Below are 24,275 nucleotides of genomic sequence, written 5' to 3'. Positions count from 1 at the left end.
CAAAATTACCCAGTTAACTTAATTTTCTAGGCTTATATGGACTAAAGGAAGTAAACTAAAGGAAGCACAATATCATCTAGTGACCAAAGGAATTTCATAGTATATGTATCCCAGACTAATTGGCAATTACTTAACAGCTGAAACCACAAAGACAAGCAATTTTGAAATTCATTTTTGTTTCCTTCCCTGCACACTGATCAAGGTTTATAAACCATCAGCAACAAGGTAGGTTTTATTTCCATTTCTTTTTGTAAGGCAGGGCTCGTCAATTTACTGACAATTCTCAAAACGATCTCTTTAAAGGTGTTGCTCTGATTATGTTTGCTTAAAATCTTCATTCTGGAATATTGGAGTGATTGTATCAATTATCTAGTTCCTTCTATAAAAAAATAAAGGCCTTCAATTTTAAGTGCTAACAACATGCTGTTTCCTTTTGTCTTAACCTGGTCTTTCAAACTGCACTACTCAGATTACATATCTATACAAAACCCATGGATTTAAGCATTAATGCATCTTAATGCTTTCTTAGGTAAATTCCTGAAGTCCAATCCATCACTATAAAATATCATACATTCTACATATATAAAATTACTAACTCTAGGGAGTAGTAATTGAATCTTTTTCATGTTCACACAACCTCTTGCATAACACAGCCACAAGAGGAAGCAAAAGGAAAATGGAAAACAGTAACACTAAAGATTGTATCAGTAATACCAGATTTCAAGTAATTTTACAGAGATGCCATGGAGAGATCAATGGGGCTTTGAAGCTGATTCTGAAGGTTCTCTAGGCTTTCCTTGGGAGGAAAACTACATTTCTTTACTTTTGTTTAATTGAGCCCATCGAGATATTAAGTAGCAGTATCACAGTCTTACCTTATGGAATTATGATAATAAGACCCCTCAGCAAATTGATTATTCCCTCACTTATCTCAGATGATGAGAATTTGTTACCCTTTTAATATTTTGTAACTGTGTATTACAAAACTGCTGTGGTTCAATGCCATTATTTACAAGCATGAAACAGCAGATTTTGACTTTTTGAAATACTGCTTGTTATGTAGGGATGGAAGTGGATTTTTTCTGAAACTTATTTAACCAACTAAAAAAACAAGAGCCCATAAGTGACCAGAAACATAAGACATAGTGACAGTACTTCCAGCCAGTCCCAGACAGTGTCTTTTGAGAGGTACTACATGTGCATAAAGGTGCAATATTCATAAGAAACACAAGCATTCATTTGCAAAGGCTGCAGCAAAAGACCATTATTCTACTTTCTGCAATTAAGAAGATATTTGAAGTTTTACTAGTGTTATCTGAAACAATGGCCTTTAACACCAAAACCCATAATAAATTATAGAAACAACCAGGGTATGACTTGGTTCTTACAAGTGAAAAAATCCTATATCGAAGTACTTAATGAAGGCCAATTAAACTGTCAGAAAACAGAAGCCTCTGAAGATGGCAGGCAGAAACCAGCAAGTATTGTGACTGACTGCCTTTTTTATATCTGTCAAAGACTAAACCAACACATGTACACATTTTGGCACAGAGTGAATATAAGCCAACAAAGAACTACCATCACCGTCTGCCCCTACTGGGCAAGTGCTAAGAACCAGGAATATTGTGTAAGCACCTAATGGTCAGGAATACAAAGACTAACCAAATTCAAATTAACTGCACTGAGATTTAGTTAAAATGTCAGTCGTAAGAACTCAGACATTCACAATCTTTCCTAATTCTGCATTCTTTGAACACTAACTCTCTGCTATCTTCTACTTTTGCTGTCCCAGTTTCAATCAAGGACAGAGTTAATTTTTTGTAGTAGCTGCAACGGGGCTGTGTGGGTGTGGCTAAGATATGGTGCTATTAGGTACTATCACTGTCTTGGGCTGTCTTGAGGGAAAAAGAAAGCATGGACATGGACAGTCTGTCCACTGTTTTGTTCACTGTCCTGGCTGGAGAGCAATTTTTGCCTGTAAGACATCCTCTTTTTGTATCAATTCTGTATCTTTTTGTTATCAACTTTGTTGCTGTTCCTGTTACTGTCCGTCTTCTTATATCATTGTGGTTTCCAGTAAATTGCTCTTATCTCAGCTTGGTATGTCTGCCATTTGTCTCTCACTGGAGGGGATGGGGACAGGGAAGCAGCTTGTGGTTTTTCACTTTAGTGGGAACACTAAATTAAGGAATACCATTTCTAAAGCCCAACAGTCACATTTTTATCGAGTGAAAACGAGACTTTCTATGGTGCATTTTTTAATCTAATAGATGATGACAAACATACGGGTTGCACATTTGCAGGTATTTTATTTCTGTGTTAGCCTACAATTAGTCCTCCTGTGCAAGGACATAGCTTAGGTCCCTGCAATCAGAATTTTCTACCAGTGTCACCTTTGTGAATGGAGTTCAGGTTTTGTCCTTAACATTTTTCCTTTTCAAGCATTCTAGAACATGAAGAAAACAACTCTGGGGATACTAAAATATAAGTGGAAGTATCTCTCAAAAGCCACACAAAGTGAGAGGAACATTGTGTACTGTCCACTTTACCTGTCAACATCTAACTTGGGAACTAGGATTGAATGAGATTTTGCAGGAACAACTGCACTAATTTAGTGAGTGCAAGGATGTAGATGCACAGAGAAAATTACTGTTAATATGATTGAAAGCCATCCATAGGTAGTTTAATCAATACACATTCATCCTTTCTTTTCTTACTGGTTTAAATTTTTTCCATTTCTTAGATCCACCTTCAACATCTTTTGAAACTACAGTGCCCCTGACTCATTCTCAGGGTCTTCACACATGAGAAGAAAATGACACTCCTTTATCAAATGCTAATTTCTGCCATGTTCTACTCTCTTGCACTGATATGTGTCATGATTGGGAATTTGAATTTCTTCAAAGAAAAGCACTTTTAGTAAAAAAAGCCATATATGTCACTTCTATAATTTAAAAGTCACTTAAGGTGGTATGTATTTCAGGGGAAAACATTATTTTGAATCTTACAGAGAATAAAATTAGTTTGCTGTTTCATCAATTGAAGTTGATACAGAATAGGCTGGAAACATGTTTTGATACACATCTATTACTGTAAGGCTGTCACAAAACCTGGATTTTCAAAACTGCTTTTCCATTCTCATTGATTTAAAAGTGCTTTTAAAATTACTTTGGCAGTTTTTGAAATTTGCATTTCTACCTTTGTATATTTCATGTGACTAAATTATACGCACTTTTTAGATCAGAACTCCAAATTTTCAAAAGGTAAGTGGTACTTCTCAGCATGAACATACTGAAAAATAGAGATGAAAATTAATATTAAACTGTTTGAAATGTCAATCTTCTGAGTGAGAAAAGGAGATAAAGTTACAGTTTAATTGCTTGCTACCTTGTGCAGGAGAACAGAAACTAACAGAAATTGTTTATCTCAAACAAAATATAAGGTGCAGGTCAGGACACTTTCTTATGTGTGAAAAGCACATCAGAGAAGTGAAAAGGCACATCCCCTGGCTGTTTTTGGAGGTGGTGGTGTTTTTGGCAGTCACAATTAATCTAGGCTTTCTTGGGCCACCTCTACCAGATTTTGCAACTTTTATGACTTGCACTCAGAATTCAATCTTAGAGTAATACTGAATGTGGATACAAAATGATAAAACCTATCATAAAGACTTCAAGGTTTATAAACCTTAAAGCACTATATGGCATCATTTAACATAACCATCTAGAGAAGCTGTCATGGTGCAATACTGAAGATGATTCTCTTGATTACAGCACTTAAAATATAGAAATACAGGCATTTTACAGGCATTTCTCCACAGTTTATTATACTAGAAAGAATAGCTGACCTATGGCTGGGTTGTGGTCACAATTTGTGAAGCATCTTGACCTTACTATGACAGACATAAAATGATTCTTTGACTTCGCATCATAAGGAAAAACAGATCTGTGAAAGTAGTATCCCCCATTTTTCTAGATTTGAACATGCATGCAGTTATTTCTGCTGGTTTGGGTGACAATGAAACATTGTAGAGCTTTTTCACTAATTGCCCTTGCCAAGACTAATGACTTAGTTTAGTCTGTATTACCAGAACAACTTCTGATGGGATACTACTTCCCTATCTTCAGTTACACTAAAGTTGGCCATTGAGTCTCTGGCTACTTCTCTAGGTTCTCAGACATGACACATTAGACTGTAAGATCAAACATTTTATGTGATAGAGATAAATGGGATGAACACCTAGAGGTGCCATTTTCTTTCTACTGTTCAGAAGCCCAGCTGACTACTTGAAATACCATTTATTTCAGATATTTCACAGAAGACAAAAATCCTTCCAAATCCAGACAGCTGTACTTAGGCAATAGGAAAGTTCAGATGCAGAAGAGTTGATCTAATTCGGAAAGTACTTGGTCTTGACTTTGATACTAAAAAAAAAAGAATTCAGTTTTACCAATGCTAGTTTTCCTCCTAAATCTCTTCATGTGAGAGTGTTATTTAATAAGAAATGACTGAGGTTGAAAACCTTTTCTAATCTCTGTAACTACCAGGTCTGCTTGTCAGAAATACATTTGAGGAAACATAGAACAAAAAGCAACATGCAAGTGGCTAAGGCACATGAAAAGTCAACATCTCCTTGACACAAGGCCTTTACACCGTAATGGAAAAGCTACTTAACATTTAAATATTTATCAGGTTAAATTTTCAGCTAGCTTATTTATACAACACTAGAAACCAGTGAGTCCAGATGTTGCTATACAGGTGCTATAAAACATAATATGTTTTATTAATAATATGATTAATAGTTTAATTGCTCCTTTACTAAGTTAACTAGCACCTTTCTCTTCATTGATGCAGAGTAAGGAGCACCAGTTATTAATGTATGACAATACATTTAATTTTGTAAATCAACTTCCTCAACTTCTTGATGACAGCCTGTTTTCATTCAGGTATCTGTTTATTGTTTTGCACAGCTCAATTATCAAACACGAAAAATGAAGTGCAATAAAAACTGACACAAATTAAAAAACTGCAGGATATATTATGTCTTCACCTTCCTCTGAATGCATGCCTGATTAGTGCTTTCTGGAATCTTCTCCATTGCGAATTGATGTCAATTTAACATTCCAGTGAAGATACTTTATACGTCAATGAAAAATTCAATTAAAAAATTCAGTTTCTCTCACTGTCAGCAGATGCATGTGTGAGAAATTCAAAAATGCTCACATCTAAAAATAAGAGAAAGCTGCATGTAGGCACTCTTAAGGGGGATGAAAGTTGCATGTTTGATTTAATCATCTCCTAACACATGACCACATTCCCTATCAATGTACATTACTAGGACTTAGCTGTTGTTCTTGTAACTACGAAATTGGAAACTCTTTTCACTTGGATTTATTACTAATTCTGAAACAAAATGCAACCATGCTGTAAGATAGGAGGACCCCATGTAGCTGTTAATACACCAGAAGAGCCATGTTCTGCTGTGAGAACGCAAATACTTGATTCTGATACATTTTCAGTCTCACAGCTGAAAAGCAATCTTTCCAAATGTTGATATCACACTTTGAAATAACATACCTGACCTTTCTTTGAGTGCAAAGCTGGGCAAGGTGACCTTGTGATGTTCCTTCCCACATGAATTATTCTGCAAATCTAACAATTCATTAGAGCTGCAAACTCCTGATACATCATTCAGTCAAACTTTCTCAAGTTAAGCAGTAAAACTTTGAAACAAACACCAGGCACCCAAACAGACTCACATTGCTATGAGATCACAAGACATACACTGACAAGTTACACACTTAGATGGTTTTCATCACTAAACAACAGTGATATGGTAATACAAGGTAACTTCCATCTTATCACATTTTAGACAAAATAAGTCACTTTCTGTGAGTCTCTCAGTCACCAATACAGGTATCTTATCTTATCTTATATTATCTTATCTTATCTGACAATGAACTTATAGACATCTAGCAAAAGTAAGCAGTTCCCAGCACCTATTAGGTAATAATTTAATTGATGTACCACTGTTGAATTTTGCATGTATAACTGCATTACTGACAGACAAACAGTGAAAAGAGGATAATTCAGTACTGACACACAGTCCCCAGTTCAGGAACGATTATTTAAAAATGAGCCCCACTACAGGCCCTGTTTCAAGACCTGATTCAAAACCCTGTGAAGGCAGAAGAAATCATACCACTAACGTTACTAATCTGAATCAAGCTTTTACAATGATAGCCACAAGAAGAATGTTTTAATTATTACAACACTTCAATTTATCCCATCAAACTCCATAGAATCTAGAGCTCTGAACAGACACCTGGATTCTCTAAACATTTTAAGGGCATAGATATGCAAGGACTTGTTTTCTACACAGTACAAGAAATCAACAAAAACCTTTAAGTGGAACTGTCCTCCTTTTTTCCAAGGGTGAGTGATTAAAATACTACCAGTCTCTAAAAAAGGGAAAAAAATATTTTATTTAACTCCAAAAGTGAAGACCAAGAGGCTAAGAGAAAGAATAGTGCTTTTCAATCACTAGTACAATATTCCTCTTAATCAACACTGACCCAGAATGGCATTAGAAACCACTGTCAGGATAAAATGAAAGTGACAGAAAGACTTAAAGCACAAAACTGTGCATTGAAGTTTTATACATTTTACCTCCAGCTCTGCTTTCTCTCCAAAGCTCATACTCTGTGGGCTTACCACTGAACAGTACTAATACAAATTCCAAATTTTCCTTCAAGAGGAAAAATCCTATATTATACATATTTTGCAGTAAATGAATAGTGACAAATTTCTCATCTGGGGCAGCTAGGAAAATCAGCTTAACTTGTTTGAAAGACCACCTATTGCACTTTAAAATATCACAGTAATTGCCTTTTAAAATGAAAGGTAAATGCTGTGCACACACAAGAACAAGGAAAATGGAGGTTTTGTGGATAGTCATCCTTCAAAAATTTCAGACAGGGATAGTCTGTACCTGCTTGTTTAGAATAACAAGTCACATCATTTTCAATTAACTGTACAATGCATAATCTCTTTTGTTAAAGAGGTCGTGGATAGCAGCAGAGAGGAAAATGCTGTCTGTCTTTCAGATAAAAGAAAGATGAAGTTGGCTTGTTTCCCAGGACTCAATGGGGAATCCTGATTTGGAAACCTTCTCACATGCAGAGTGGGTAGAGGGAACTGCAAGAAGGGAGGCTGCTGCAGTGCTGGCTGGGAGACTCCTAAGGACACAAGTGTACAGTGCAGGCTCAGGTAGCCCACAGAAAGTTCCCTAAAGTACAGAGGACTGTGTGGAAGGTGTTTGAACCAGAAAGCCATTGCAGGTTGCAATGGGGCAGACTGCAAGGAAATAATTCATCCTGCAAAGATGCTGTTTACAGGATGTGGGTTTACTTTCAAGCTTTTCTGCCCCATCCAGCTGATCCAAGTTTCTTCTAATTAAAGAAAAGAAACTGCATTGAGCTAGCAATTTCTGAACAAAACATGGCTTTAGAGAATGGAAGTTCATAGGTGCACTCACGGTAGGGAAGACAATGGGACAGCTTTGGCGTGAGGAGCTGGCCTGACTGGCACTGCCAGAAGCAAGAGGTCTGCAGGTAATCCTCAAGTTAAAAACTGCATTCCCAGCATAAAAAGAATGTCATATCCTCAAACTAAGGCACCAGTATAGCCCTGAGGAGCACAGAACGGTGGGTTTGTTATTCTACTTTCCCTTACTCATCTTTTTTTTGAGAGAAAGGGGCAGATGAAGAAGAGGGAAAGAACATGAGGATGACATAACTGCACAGAGGTCATCAACACAGCTTTCAGGGGACCTGTGGGATAAAAGTGATTTTCTTCTGCCTAAGTGAAAGTCAAAAGCAAATAAAAGTAATTTTTGTCAACTCAGTGACATCTACTGCGGCTGGGGGGAGAAGCTAATGGACCCATGGAGAAGTTTAGCAGAGACAGAACCTGCTTCAAGGAAGGAAAAGAAGCCTTCCAAAATGCTGAGCACATGAACAGAAGAGGAAAAATGTGGTATCAGAGGGACACAGGGGTGCTCTGCAGCCTAGACCACCGAAACCAAGGAAGAACAAAACAGGCAATATCAGTAGTGGATCTTTCTCTCAGCTGGGAGAGAGAAAAGGCAGAGAAACCTTTCCCTTGGGTGATCTCTTGGGAAGCAACAAAGACTGTGTACTATTTTATGCAAACAAGGGTCCTGGAAATCAAGTGAAAATGAATGTGGTCTAACCTGTGACCAGGAATGCACCTGGGCAGTGTGTTCAAGGAGAGAAAACTGGGTATTGCATTATATATTCCAGTACTAAGTAGGCCAGATTTACCATGTTTTTGAGTGCAGTTTAATTTTGGGAAGGAGAAGGATGAATATGTCTGCTGTCTTGGCCAAGGGACACACGGCACCTTGCAAAAGCAACGAAAAAGGAGAAAAAAGAAGGTCCTTTTAAACATGGAGCATGCCTGAAATGAAACACAGGAAGAAGACCTCACTATAAATAAAGAAAATGTTGCTATGGGGATGGCTCATATAAATTATAAGAGAAGCCTCACACCAACCTTTAGCAATATAACATCATAGTTGATGGATCTCTGTGAAAAACAAAACAGATTGGTCAATTCAATGAAGTCTAGTATGAAACTTCTGGCCATTGAGAAAAGGGTCTTTCTGTTTGTTTTGTAGCAGAGAACAGGTGAGTCTGGATTTTAGCAAGCTTTCTAATATATTTTCCAGGTGCCTCAATACTGATTTATGGGCTGCTTGGCAGCAGCAGAATTAAATATATCATTCTCTGGCACATTTCTGTAAAAAAATGTCAGCCGGGAATGGAATGACTGCACCACTGCAAAGAAAGCTTTATAAAGGCATTAAAAACCCCCAACCAAATCAATTCTAGCTGTGTAACTTTACTATATATACAGTTGGAAAATTCTCCTTTAAAAAGGGTTATTTTATGGGGAAAATTCCAGCTTGTGAGGCAGAGTGTGTCACCACAAGAACCTGATGCACTAAAAAAATCAGAAAGAGAAAAGATAAATAACATGTTGATTTTGCCTAGGCAGAAGGATGTTTGAGAAACTACACAAGCTCCTTTTGAGGCTTCCTTTACATAACAACAGCTAAGGCATCCTGCAATACATATACAATACACAGAAGTGCAGTATCACAAAAATGGATGGACTACAACATGAGTTGAAATCCTTGACCACTGCTGATATTTAGCATTTCTAAAACTCAGCTCTATGATAGGCTCTACTTGCTAAAAAATACTAGAGAACAAGAACAGTAATGACCGCTATTACTGTTTCTTTGAAGTTCAATGATGAAAGCCAAAGAAATGAACATACAAAGATCACAGCTGCAATGGTTCAAGAATTATAATCATAACTCCCCTGTCATATTGGCATGTTTGGACTGTTTTAAAGATGCAGCAAATTACTATTGCAATTTCGAAGTACAATTTCTCAGAATAACCCTACAAATAACATAAAGCAGAGCAGCACTCTACAGCTATTATTAGCTGGTTACGTAAATAAATACATTAGGTTATTATATTCAACAGACTGTTCTCACAATTTTTTAATTTATCTTTGCTTTTATGATGTGTTATTTAAGAATTTTAAAAAATATTAAAATGTTGAGGTTGTGCAAATTTACTATGCATAATTTTACCAGTATTTTGAATGGCACATCAGAATAAGCTCAATTTAAATGTATAGTGTTACATTCCTAAATGAAATTTGCAGATCCGGGAACATTCGTACAATGAGAGACTCCTCCCAGTATGAGAGGACTTATTGCCTTGTTTTAAAAACTTGCAGAGCACTGCTGTAAAGAAGCATTAACCCTAAGATAGCACTGGATGCAAATAATAAACATTATGATTGTAGTATCTATTTATAGAATTCTGTAATTAAAAGCAGGGAAGAAATATGCTGTAATGATAACAAATTAACAAGTTAGGAAAAATTAACAGAAAATATGCTCTTAATGTACAGAAGTAAAAATAATTTGGTTATGATTGTTGAAAGTGATTATTTTTCAAAGACAGAACATGAAAATAAAAGCTCAATGACCCACAGTGTTTGGATGAATTTCAGCTAAGAAGACCCACCAAACACCTGAACAAAATAAAACCCCCATATGTGTGCTTACTGTACGATCAGAATTCAGGGGCAATAATGATTTACATAAATTATTGTCCTTTTCCTTATCAGCATATTTGTTTGAGAAGCAAGAATCTCCCTGTTCTCTTGCTGGAGATATTAATGTTCCCACTAAATTCCTGTAGCCTTCTTAAAATTTTTATGACTTGTTACTTCATGACTCCAAAGTTACTTGGAATAGGTAATCTGAGGATCAGGAGGGGGTGCTCTGCTTAGATCCTTGATCTGGAAGATGCAAGTGTTACTGCCAGCCTAAGAATGAAATGCTAAAGAAGAACAAAGCCATTGCTTTTCTTACAGAGATTACAGCCTGAGAGATCAAGAAACATTGCATAATGTTTAATTAATTTAACAATTCCTTGATATATATTAGCAAGCTGTCACATAAAATCTGAATATGACACACTAGAGAAAGAATTAAAGAAATTGTTCTAGAAACGTGAGAATAATTTTCATTGTGCACATTCTGCTGCGAACTGGAAAAAAAAAAATCCCCGAATCCACAGTATATATAGATTGTTTGGAAAGAACATACCTATTAACTCTTTATTTCTGACATCTAAGGCCATGTTTCGTAAAGCTGTAGCAACTGCACATACCACCCGGTCATTGTCTATCCGGAGCAGCTCCACCAGTATGGGCAATCCTTTCTCTTTGCGGACGGCAGCACGGATGTACACTGACCACTGCAAAGACACAGGGGAGAGAGAGTGGGAACAAAGTGAGGAATTCACCACAGGCAGTGAGGCACCTGAGCTCACAACAGAGTAAGGGCTAACAGAAGCATCTGGATGGAAAACTCAAAGGAGTGAAAATAATTGCATTGATGATGCTAGGCAACCACTTGATTTGGCAATCAGCACTCAGTTTTTTTACGGCGACAGAGAAATTAAATGATGAATTGACTTCTCTCCCAGCACACCTGGTTACATTTTCAGGGCCCAAGTCTGCAGACAACTTACTTTTCACCAGCGTTTTGTATGCAACATCTAATGATGCTTGTTTGCTGCTAAACTAGCAATATTTGTTTTACAAAATATGTACCACAAAGCAAGTTTAAGAGGTCTGAGTATTCTTTATTGTTGCCATAAGAATTATTCAGTCTACAAACATGAAAACACTATTATAATTTCTCTTGTGATTGTTAACTCGTTCAGAAGGAAAACTGAGGATAACTACATGCCTGGTTTTGGCAGCTGTAGTGATCCTAACTGGAATACTACTGAACATTGAAGTGTTAGCCATTCCCTCAAGAGCTGGCCTGAGGGCAGTGTGTGCCTGTGCTGTGCCTGGCTGCAGGTATCACGTGGCTGCAGGATAAACCCAGTGGCTGATTCTAGCAGAGAAGCCTGTAGATATCTCCCACTTGACAGCTGGTCATGACACCACTGGCACGGCCTTGTCTTTGTATCAAAGTGAGCAGTATGTTCTCATGTAAACATCCTTTTTATTTGACAGCAGAAATGATGAATGGAATTGTTTACTTATAAAAAACCCTTTAGGAGCTCTAAAGATTATCATGCCAGTGAACAAGGGATCTGTGCAGTGTGCTTTGAGTAGGAGATCCATCCAGAGCTACACAACTTGGAGTTCCCAGCACATAAATGGGTGAAAGATCAGCTACACTACCCTGTTTTCCACTCTGCTGCTATGTCCAGCAGCTGCAAAACATGTAAACAGGACAGCAGCTGTGACCTTGTGGGTTTAAAGTATATGGGTACTGCCAAAGTCATTGTACACCTGTGGATGTACAAGTCTCCTCAGCACAGCCCACTTCAAAACAAGCCATCCACATGCACACATTCCTTTCACTTCATGATTTCTTCTCTGCAATTTTCATAAAGTTCACATTCATGCTTCTTGTAATGACAGTTGAAAGGAAATTATTGAAGCAGAATGTCTCCTCCCTTTCAGCAGTGCCGTGGCATGGACGCTTATCTTGCCATTGTACCTGGAAGGTAAAGACAAGTTCTGGAAGGCCTTTGCTTTTGAAATGTTTCAAATATTTCAGAAACTAGGATGGTAAGTCTTAGGATTTTCTGATCTAGATGGCTCTTCTCTTTTGACAAAGACATCCCACTGTAAAGAATAATTACATTGCAATAGCATTACTCCATAGCCATGCAGAGTAAAAAAAAAAAAAAGGGTCAGTATATTCACTGTCAGCAGACCATGTTTAACCCCTGCATATGGCCTCTACTTACCACAGCTGAAGAGCTCACTTTAAAAGCATCTTTCTATAAGATACATGCCCTTTATACGTTTATGTAAGATACATGCCCTGAATAGCAAAAACCAGAATATATATTTATGATAAAAACAGTAGATGTGGAGATATACAAGAACTACAATGCTGCAATGTCTGTAGTGCAAATTCATTCCAGGTGATATGATTCAGAGGAAATTGGGAAAAAGGAAAACAAACCAGAATTTAAAGAGTGTTTTTTAATTAATTTTCCTCTGTAGTAGCTATGTATAACAAAAGCCAGTTGGCTGGACTTTGCTGAAGATGAAAGTGATAACACTTATGATAAACTTTCTAGTCAGTTAAGTTGGACCAGGGGTTCTCAGCATCCCTGAGCATAATAATGTGCTAAAACATAAATGTGCTGACATTTTGTGCTGCAAAGCAAACAGCTTAGGGGAGATAAGCAGGACTCTTCATTGATCTGACACTATGCTCTCTCCTCCAGTGTCTTCTTTAGAATCAGTGTATAGGATGATAATCAGATAAAGAACTAAAACAGATCTTAAGGATCAATGAGTTTAACAGGAAGTATTTTGTGAAAAAGTTTCTTTCCTATACATTAATTTTAATGGGATATTAAATATAAAGGTTGCTATGGAAACAACAAATGGCTATTTCTAACCTTCCTGGCTTAATAACTATGTATTTACCTGCCAGTTAGATGCATTCCCACCTGCAGCTGGGAAATGAACAATACCTGCTTGCACTTAAAAATGCTGTATTTTGTACATCTCTCCCAGGGGAAGCATCTGTTGTGTCTGCTGTGATTACAAGGTGACTGCCAGCATGAGAGTTCAAGATAGCAGTGAGAATATTTTGAGAAAGAAGTGAGCCTGTGTGGTTGAGGTGAGAGTTCAGACTAGCTGAGAGTATTCTGAAATATGCTGTTGTTCATTGCAGAAGTACATCACAGATGTAGCATCTCCAGAATGGGATACATGGGGAACCAGTGGGGGTGTTTGGTTTGAGAGAAAAAAAACTTATCTGTGTCTATTCCATACCAAGGAAAACAAAAAATAATCCTTTAGATTATTCACTATATTTTAAAAACCTCCTTACTAAAACCTCAGTAAACAGTTTTCCTTTGACTTTTTTTTTTAGTCACCTACCAAGAGAAAACATAAGCACTTGTTTCAAAAAGCCAGGTTTACAACAGACTTCTTGGGATGCAGTATTTTCATCATCTATTCCAACCCAAAATTTAAGATGAACAAATTAGGGAATGTTTTGCTTTTAAGCCTAGGGAGAGCAGGAGACATTGTAGGAGAAACACTGAAATAACTCAGTATGAAAAAAAAGCAGAAAATATAAACCTCCTTACTAAATATACGACATGCAAGCCTTCAGGATCTCTAATGAACCAATTAATTTGATTACAACAGTAAAAAATAGAGCTCCAAAGCTTTCACAGGGGAAAGATCCAGATAGAATGTTTTACAGATGCACATATGCACACATACATACATATAAAACAATGGGAGGAGGACTACAGAAAAGTTATGTAGGAAACCTCTCCTCTCCCCTGTGTACTCCTCTCCTTCCCAAGCTTGTCTTTTTCCAGAGGATGTCATCCACTTTGGGAAAAGTTCACAAACTCCTCAATGTGTGATTTGCTATCATTTCATCTGCTGTTTCAAGTCATGAACCTTAGGCAAAAAGAGAGAAATGTTTTTAATTGTTTCAAGGGTCTCTGGAGAACTTTCCATGTGGAAAGTGGTATGAACTGTCTGGTTCTCTTTCCTTAAGCTGCCAATTAGGATAAGTCTCTGCAAGCAATTACGCTGTGCTGTGTGGATTTCAGGAAAGCTCCAATTGAGGTGCCTCAAAAGGCTATTTCTTTCTTGCAGAGAATGGAGAAATTGATTCAGCCTTGTGTATACTGATGATCCTTCCGTTTGCCTCAAGCCATCGTGCAGTGCCTGCATTTCCACATTGTGGGTCAATTGCTAATACGAGCTCAGTGAAGTATAAAGCAAAGAGATGAAAAATCATAAAAAAGAAAAGAGACAAAGGGTTTGTGGCCTATCAGTAAGCAAATGAGGCACTCTGCTAATACGCTTAATCATCCTGTTACTGCACAAATCAGTGGTGGTGTCAACGATCAAATAGCTGTTCAGTTTGTAAAGCAAAAGCATTCCTGTGGGAACAGCAAACACTTTAGCGGGAACAAGCAGCTAGAAAATAAAATAAAATCACTGTTGTTGCATCAGGTTGAGGCTAAATTATCAGAGACAAGCACAGGAGCCAAAGTCTGTGCATGAATAAATACACTTTACCAATAATGGAATTTGGGGGCCGTAACTACTACACATCACTTTGAAGGTACACAGTAGAGCTCTATGTCCACTTTCATTAGTAGCTCCCTTTTTATTTTCATCACAGTAATTAGGTAGAAAAATAGAGTAAACCTGCAAATTATTTTTTTGTTTGTCAAATACCGTCTGCACAAGTGAATGACTCTAGGGATTTAAGATTATATTAGGCTGAAATTCAAGAAAAGAGTAATTACTTTAAATAAAACTCATTTGTATTTTTCAGAAAAATTGAAAAGCACTTATTCACTTAACTCCTGTTGGTGTTTCATATGGTTTTCTTTATTTCCCTATGAAGCAGCAACATGGGAGACCAAACTGAACAATGAAGAAATTCCCATCATAAAATGAGAAAGAAAAAAAAAACCACCTACCAAAATCAATTCCCCACGTAAAATGCAAGAAATACCAACAACTGTATACACTTGGCATTTTGAATGGGTTCACTTTCCTGCCATTGACATCAGTGTTCCCAAAGTATCTGAAGACTGTTTTGTCCCATACTTCAGCTTTGACTAGAATTTGGATTGTACTGGTACAGTTCAACACTGTGACCCAAAAGACTATTGAGTTACTGAATACTAAAGGGAACTACTGAGACATAAACTACAACAGGAAAGCTAAATCAGGGGAGCAGGCATAACAAAGCAAACTAAATCATTCAGCAAACTAGAGTACCAGGAAGATTAGAGAGACTTGAGGTCTGCTAGGAAAGGCTTAGAAAGAGTCCATGCTAACAGTAGTAAAATAGCAGACCTGCATGTTCAATAATCAAAGATCAGTGAGTAATTAATGTTCCTCTCTGTCTGATCAGACTCAATGTAATATACCTATCAGGAAAACAAGAAAATATTTCTATATTCGAAAATTACTAAGATCTACTCGAAGATCTTCTACTTCAAAGATCTACTTTACTCAAATAAATCTATTGGGATCCCTAAGAAGTCACATGACCTGACAGAGAGCAAAGCTCTGAAATCTTGGTTAACTTTCTGCAGTTTCTGAAGAGAGCAGAAAGAGACATCCCATGGATTTTCTGCCCCCTGATTGCAGTGTTCTGGTCTCAGAAATGATCCTATCTGGTATACCACCAGCAAGTTCTCTATATCTTTGGGTTGGGACAAGAGAAAAGTATTAACTGGCTACTCTTCTCTTGCTCCACAACCTCAGTCAAGCTTAAAGAGAAAGGAAAAAAAAAAAACAGTGGGTAAAGTTACAAAGTTAAATAAAGTAACGAGATCAAATAAAACTGTGTTAACAGAAGTTATCTTAAACAGGAAGGCAAAACTGGTAAGGAACTGTCCTTGCACCTCATCATTCTTGGTTCTGCAGTACAAGTAGGTATTGTGTTTCCAAAATGATCTGAGAACTTTTACGATTAGTTTTCCAAACATTGTAACTAACATAATTTAAAAAGAAAAGATTTGGGACAAAAGTGACATCTCACGGGAAGAAAACTGCTTATAGTAAGGGATTACCTTGAACATGAAGCCACTACGAACTACTGTGCTCCCATTCCACACACAGATGGCAACGCTTATTTCCTCATGATGTCTATGATACAAGTGTTTGCAGCAACAGCTCTTGATTTTTAAATATTGTCCTGTCCCTTCAGTTTTGTCTTCTGTCCTCTAGATCTACCTTTAACAATTGATGCTGCCTCATTTATGAGGTGCTTCTACCCAGGTAAGAATTCCTGACAGAACAAAGCATTGCAATTCCTGACAGAATAAAGCACTAGTTATTTAAAAAATTGACTTTGTTGATTACATACTATGTTATAAGTGGTCTTCTGCATTCCATCACATAAAGATTCATAATACTACTACTTTGGAGAAAATGAAAGCAAGCCTCTTCACTGTAATCCAAGAAAACTTTCTCTTGGAACGACCTGATGAAATTTCAAAGGGTTAATACATAAATAACTAGAGTCATCAAAAAAGTCTGGCAAGGAACCCACAATATGTCCTTGCCTGATAAGAGAAGATTGATAACCTAGATGTCTACTGCTTTAGAAAATAATTACTCATTATCTTCAAGTGTCTGGCTGGTAAGGAGCTCGAAACTCTTTCTCATACTACTCTTTGAAGCAGCTGCACTGACCTTGTGTCTAAAATGGTCCCTTTTATGTTTTCAGTTTCCTTATCTAATAATTTACTTAATGGAGCTCTTGCTCCTGTGAGATTCAGATTTCCCTTGCATGGAATTAACAAAATAAATGTGGTGGCTTGTCTGAGGAACAAAGAGTGAGATAGCATCTATCCTATCTCAAGAGATCATGCCAATGACCCATAAACACCATTCACACGGGTATTGTACCTATATATTAGGGATCAAAGGCAGGGACATTCAGCAGTCTAACCAAAGAGCCTCGTCATTCCCTGCTGAGTATGATCAAACATGGAACAGAAAGGAGAGGTGCTAGAAAGAACCAACCAAGGAATGCTATAGTTTCATCAGACTGGTACTGACCTCAACAGAGCAGCACTTGCTCCTCACGTTACAGTCGAAGGACAAGAAAGGAGGAGGGTCAGCAGAACTGCTACCTTGGGCTTGCAGAGGACAAGCTTTGGGCTGTGTAGGAGACTGGTTCACAGAGTACCTTGGCAGACAGTACTGAAGGGCAAAGAAGTCCAAGAAGGCTAGACATTGTTCAAGTAGGAAATCTTAAAAGCTTGTTCCAGTTGTTGAGAGGAACAAGTCATCCCTGTATGTTAGAAGATGAGCCGGTGGGGAAAAGCAGCAGCCAGGCTGAACAAAGCTGGAGCTCAGGAAAAAATGAACTGAGTTTTTCCACCCCCTTCAGAAGCAAGGAGCTCAGGATGATTACATGGATGTTCTGAGGTTTCAGCGAGAAAATCAGAAGGGCCAAAGTCCACCTAGAACTTAATCTGGCTACTACTGTAAAAGACAACAAAAATATTTTATAAATACACACCAACAAAAAGAAGGCTAAGGAGAATCTCAATCCTTTATTGGATGCAGAGGGAAACACAGTGACAGGGGATGAGGAAAAGGCTGAGGTATCTAATGCTTCTTGCCCTTGGATTACAACAACCTCAGGCAGCGCTGCAAGCTGAGGCAGAGTGGCTGGAAAGTGGCCCAGTGAAAAAGGACCTGGGGGTGCTTCTTGACAGTGGCTGAACACGATCCAGCATGTGTCCAGGTGGCCAAAAAGGCCAAGGGCATCCTGGCCTGTATCAGCAATAGTGAGGAAAAGGAAGTTGGCCATCCTGTCATTAAAGCAGATGAGGGAGTTCATAACAGCCTGTAAAGTAACTGAGACAGAAGACTGAGTGCACAGAAGGGACTAAGCAAGGCCCAGAGAAGGTGTGCTATCTGTTCCGATGTAAGCCATTGTGTTGTTTCCTGGTTTTAAAAGATAGGTATTGCCTATGTAAGTAATGCTAGTATTTTTTAAAAGGATCATATGAATGAAGAAATTATTTTTAAGGGTTTGACAAAACTAAGGAAATGCCACTTGTGGTGACAACACTGCATTACCAGCTGCATGTAATAGCAAAGGTGATGTAGGACCAGAGGTAACAGGCAATAACTGAAACACAGGACTTTTGCAGAACAACAGGAATTGCTTTTTCACTTGTGAAGGGGACTGAGCACTGGCACAGGTTGCCCAGAGAGGTTGTAGAGTCTCCAGTCTTAGAGACATTCAGAAGACCATCTGGACATGGTCCCAGACAACTGCCTCTAGGTGGCCTTGCTTAAGCAGGGGGTTGGACCAGACGACCTCCAGAGGTCCCTGCCAACCTGAGCTCTTTTGTGATTCTATGAGTTCAGAGCAACAGGTCTTGCAATATTGCAGTAATGTCTGGCAGATAAACTGACATCAGCCTAAATTCAGCTGTCAGATACATACATACAGACACAGTAATAAGCAGATATCCTAATATTTCCTTTCTTCCTGAGAGGGTAATTTTATTCAGAAGGGACATAACCTTGGATGCTTGACACTGTTAACTCGAGGACATTTTCCATATAACTTTTTACAGGCTCAGGAGATTTAATGTGTTAATAGCCAATTGACCAAGGTGAAAACTAAAAAGAACTTGCCACTTTTATTTTCACCATCTAAGGAGAAGTACTAATGCCAGACTACATATAAAAAGATCATCTTTTACAGGATCACTCTTGCAATTTTAAACCATGTAATTTTTTCAATCCAAGGCATTAAAATAAAAAAATTATATGAGATTGCAGAAAGAACTTCTGGTTTGAAGAGTTATAATGGGAGAAATTTTTTTAATAAGCAGGCAAGTGTCTTCAGAATAGAGCTGAGAGAGTCAGAAAGTCTCCTTTTTTCTTATTCTACATTTTTGCACAAATTTGGTTAAACACAAATTAAGTGGCAAAGAAAAATAACAGAGCTCCCAGTGAAAGTTAATACCTAATGGGAAATAAAGAGTTTGCACTGCTTCCAAAGGCATGTCTCAAACTTTATTTGTTCAGGGAAAACTCCAGCTAAGATTGATGAGGAAAGTGTTTCACTAGTTTTATTATTTCATATTTCTAAGCAGCTTTAATATTCAAGTTTGCATCAAGTAGAATTACAAAAAGCCTATCCTTTGGCAAAGAAAAAAAAATCATAGAGTGGCAATGAGAGGAAGCAAAGCCTAACCCAAGGGCCACGCTTTTCATGTGTTGCTCCTTCTGCCTGCAGGATGTTCAGGATATCATGAGACTACCATGGTTATGAACTGATGGGATAAAATGTTTTGGGAAGCAATGACATCTCTAAAACAGCAACTCTTCCAGTCCCAAGTAGCAGCTGAACTCAGCAGAAGGTGGTAGATGGGTGCAGATCCAGGGCTGACAAACTGCCCCATTGCTGTCAGGTAGCAGCACTGTGCTTGGAGTTTGCATTACTGGCAGACACCAGCACTGTCAGGAGGCGTCACAGGTCACTGTACAGGGCAGCAGTTGGACCTTAGGCAATGTGATACCCTGGCAGTGATGTGGAAAATGTTAATTTGTCCAGTCTTTCCAAAAGACTTACATATTGGCTGTCTCCACAGTTACTATTCCAGAAGGGCCAATCCTATTTTTCATAGATGCATCAAGTAAGCACAAGAACAAAAAAGGTATCTCTGTGCTGATAATATTCCATGACAGAGATGGTTCTTCTCCTTTATATTCCAATACCAGTATCCTCCTTAAGTGATGACATCCTGATGCAGAACAGTGAGATGAACAAATGTCCATGTTTATCTGAAACAGTCTCTTCCAAAATGAGTTCTGCTTTGTATATAAGCTGTCAATCTTTTTCAAAACCAGAATATGCACCAAAGTCAAGATACACAGTCATAGATTATTATAGATTTGTGTTAAATTTTCACATTGAAAATATTCTTCCTCCTACCTCAAAATCAGTATCCTGTTTTATTGATAAACCTTCACTTGGATCTCTTAATGTATTTGCCACCAAGATGCTCCTTTTCTGTTTTTTTTTTTACAGATTGTGCTTGGTGTAATAATAATTGCACTGACCAAATATTTCATTAGTCATTATAAAAAACTCCCAAGTTTTACTTTGCAGATGGGTAATATATGTTAAGACTTTAGTCCCAAGCATTTTATTTTGACATAGAAAAATGGTCTGTAAATATAAGTAAGTCCCACTTTTTTCTTTTATGTTAGTATTTATTAGGCTTTAGAAGGAATTCCTGCAACTGAAACAGTGCTAAAATTGTCCTACAGATTATGTTTCACCATGTGCATGTGTTGATTTTATGTGTATGTATCCCTGAGAAACTATACTCCTTGAAATAATGAAAACTTTCAGCCTTTCTGAGCTAGTAATCTTTAAAGCTACATACACCTGCTTTCTTTTTGTGTCTGAAATTCTCCAAAGCAGTCTAGGGGATTTAGACACATATTGTTTGTTAATTCTAGTGGTAGACATTTATCTAAATCCCCTACATAACTTTTTATTTTTTAAAAATTACTCAGGCTTCCTTTTATCTGCTCACTTTCTCTCCGTAATAGCACTGGCTAAGCACTGCCTGTGTTAAAAATATTCCCTCTTGGCCACCCAAGAGGATTAGACAGCTTTGTACCAGAGGAACCAAAAGGGTGAAACAGATAGGAAAGAATTGTGCAAGTGTATCAGTTGCATTGTATTTTTTTTCCAGAAGAGACTGTATCTTCAGTAGTGTGTGAGCACACCTGGTAGGCTGGGTGCTTCATACAGTCTGTGATTCTTCTGGCATTAAAATAATGCTAATTGGGAAAAGCCCACAATTGCTATTGCTATTAATAGCAACATTGTTTATCTTCATACAGTTTGCTCTTCTCTCTCTCAGTACATCATAAAGTTCTTCTTGAAAGAATTCAAGTAAAAAAAAACCAATTCCATTCTTTGTACAATTACCATTTGTTGGAGGAACTAAAAAAAATTAAATCTCCCTTAGGAATAACTTCTTCTTTTAAGAGTTTTCTATCTTTTATTTCAGTCACTTTATATTTGGACTGCAGCAGCGGAAAGGAGAGGTCAAAAGGTGGAAACATCAATGCTTATGTAATCCCCAAAGAGGATTACTCCCCTCACAAAAATGGCTAGTATGACATGTGAAATTAAGGATATTCATTCTGTGTCTGCACATCCCTTGTAATAGAATTGGTGAATCTTTAGAAAAATAAAGCAATATGAGAACAACTCAGCTTTTCCCATGGTATCAGCACAGATAGTATTAAAGTCCAAAACCGGTTTTTCTAAGCCAGCACTCACCAAAGAGCTCTGCAGAGCCTCCCTTCCTTTCACTGTACACTTCTGCCAACTAAAGGATGACTGGTATACAGATTTATTAGAAATGGGAGAAGGGACACCACTTGGATTTTAGCACTTCTATTAGTGCTGGCAAATCTGCATGCATTGTTTTCTCATTTGGACCAGGGCTACACCCATTCCCAGATGGATAGACCACATTTATTGCATTCTGCTGCCAGGATTACACCATCTGAAGCAGTCTAGAACATGGGAATAATAAAATCATAATGATTTTCAGGCACAGTGCTTACATAGGACAAAAATCATGAACAGATACTTTGTTAAATCATTTTACATGCCACTGAATGCAACAGTCAATAACATATTTTAAGTCTGGTGGAAAGCCATTATTAAAAAAGCCCCAAAAACATGCCTTGGAACAGCTAGCGAGTGTGCCAACCCAACTTCCAATAAAACTTTCTGTGAAAAAGAAAGCAATTTCTTAGTGTCAGTGCTAATATTTCAAAATGAATGCCTAATTAAATTGGTATTTACATATCACATATGAATGCCCAACTGCTTAAAACCCAACAGGATACCTTCTGAGACATAACTTTGATCAGTGCATTTCCCTGTACATGACTGTTTTCACTGTAAATGAGAAAAATTCCTGCTGAGAGTTAATTTAAAATCAATGCATTATAGTTACACCATAGCATTACACAGTTAGTACTTTCACCCAATTAAACCAGATTACCATCAGGAAAGTTGCCCTAAAAAGTAAACAAAGTTCAATGTTTTTTAATGAATTTTACTGATCTGTTCTAAATCTGCAAGTATTTTCTTAATTTTTTTACTTGACATACTGCAAGTAATACATAAAAGAAAAACAGTGCTTTCGAATATAATTGAAAAATTGGATTAGCTGGAGTAGAGTGCCTTGATTGGATGTTTCCTTACTCATTGTATATAATTAGTCATATTATGAATGTATTTTAATAATGCTTAATTTTAAAAAAAAGTAGATGCTAAGATTACTTGTATTGGTGTCACATCATTTATGTCTTGCTCTGCCATGCCCTGCCTTCTAAGGGACAGAATGTCAATCAGCTTCTGCAGTGACAAAACAATATGGTCTCATTTGATTGCCACATTTGCAATATGGCATTTTTGGCTCATTTTTCATGGCTCTGTCACCCAGGTTCATAAAGAACTGCTTCTCCTCATTCTCCATATTTGGATATTGGTTTTCAGTGGCAATTTTTCATACTTGACTTGACCGATGTGATCTTCATTGCTGTATGCTGACATTTGCTATGATATGACTACTTAGGACTTGAAATACTATCTCAGACTTGACTTCAGATAGTTCTATGAGAACAGAAGATTATTCCACTACCTTAAGCAATTAGATACATTTATATCACCAACCTGCTGTCAGCTGTAGGGTGGTTTCAAAATTGAAGAGGAAATACGTATTGGGTTAATATTCCTACCTTCCAACTCCCAGCAGCCAAGTTCTGCAGTGCCCCCGCTGCCCCCTCCAGCGTGTCTGGATTAGAGCACTCAGAAAGAAGTGTGAGGTAGGGTTTGACTATTGAAGGGTGCCACAGCATCTGGATTCCTTTGGGTGGTTCTGCACAGTCTGGGAGAGGTCCTACGCCATCCCACTGTTGGAAAGCACAAATCAGATTGTCAGCAAGGAACAGTGAAATACATTTGAGAATTGCCTCAGTTGAAACGATAACATCTGTGAAGGCATCTGCCCATAAACAGATGTTCTCAATTTTTGCACATCATGTGATTCTTCATGGAGGAACCAAATTTCCTACTCAGCATTCCATACAGACGAGCTGTAAGATTGGCAGAAATCCCAATGTTTTAGCTAGGTGACATAACAAAACCACTTCTCACTGTATGTTTTTTTTTTTTTTTTTTTGTGTGGAAACAAAAGCCCAATGAACGTTAAGGGGCAAATCTAGAACTTGCATGGGGAGAAGAGATTTTCTTTTCACATCCTTCTCAGTTCTCCACATTCTTTCTCTTCCCATGAGAAGAAAAACAATACAGAATGCCACTATGGAAAATGAAATCATTCAAGGCCGTAAGCCCTCCATCCCATGAAAGGCACAAGTGTGACAAGTCTTCCTCAATGGCACAACTTCTGGCTTCTCACAATGAGAGTGAAGGAGGTATTCAGCCAGCAAGCTGTGTGGTCTGAGACTCCAGTGCAATTGGTAGAACCAGCCCTCACAAAACACACTGTTCCTCTCATCACATACTGAGTTTTGCCATGAAAAACAATCCAAGTCTGATATCCAAGATGTGCAATATTTAAACCTGAACAACCGGTAGGTTATTGCACAAAACCCACTCTTACCAGAAATAAATACTTTATTCCAGGAGGATAGCGATTCTCTTCTCCAGTGGAGCACACAACACTTGCACCTATGTACGAAACATCTCAAAGGAAAAGACACAGACTTTCTTTTTGACTTTTAAACAAAAGTAAGATGTGGACTGCACTTTTAATAAAATTTTAAATGGAAATCTACTTACATATATATATTGTATATTTTGTTTTGTTTTGTACAGATAAAGAGATTTTAATAACTCATGGCACTAATGCAACTGTTAGGAAAAAGCCTTAACTTTTTATTAAAATATCTTTTCTAACAGTTCTGACATGTCCATATTGTGTAACAGAATAAAAAGTAAACCTTTCAGTACCTTGGATGAGAGGTTACTTTGTCTATATAAGCAAAAAATCTGTACCATGACATTAAACGGCTACTAAACTGATAGCATA

At 37.6% G+C, this 24,275-nt stretch overlaps 1 protein-coding gene across 10 annotated transcripts in view; it reads right to left on the bottom strand.

The window, feature by feature from the left end:
• Positions 1 to 24,275, bottom strand: part of CTNND2 (catenin delta 2) — a 634,494-nt gene that overhangs the window by 60,633 nt on the left and 549,586 nt on the right. For all 10 annotated transcript variants that reach the window (XR_008441479.1, XM_054003720.1, XM_054003943.1 and 7 more), the window contains 2 exons: positions 22,963 to 23,136; positions 10,718 to 10,868 (listed from right to left, as the gene is read on the bottom strand). Coding sequence is in view for 9 of the 10 variants with exons in the window: in XM_054003720.1 (XP_053859695.1) it covers positions 10,718 to 10,868; positions 22,963 to 23,136 (325 nt within the window). In the remaining variant the exon portion in view is untranslated. The remainder of the gene's footprint in view (positions 1 to 10,717; positions 10,869 to 22,962; positions 23,137 to 24,275) is intronic.

The sequence above is a fragment of the Vidua macroura genome, chromosome 1 (genome assembly GCF_024509145.1).
Source record: "Vidua macroura isolate BioBank_ID:100142 chromosome 1, ASM2450914v1, whole genome shotgun sequence".
Taxonomy (NCBI): domain Eukaryota; kingdom Metazoa; phylum Chordata; class Aves; order Passeriformes; family Viduidae; genus Vidua; species Vidua macroura.
Note: the sequence above shows the minus strand (reverse complement) of the source record. Positions and strands in the feature narration are given on the sequence as shown.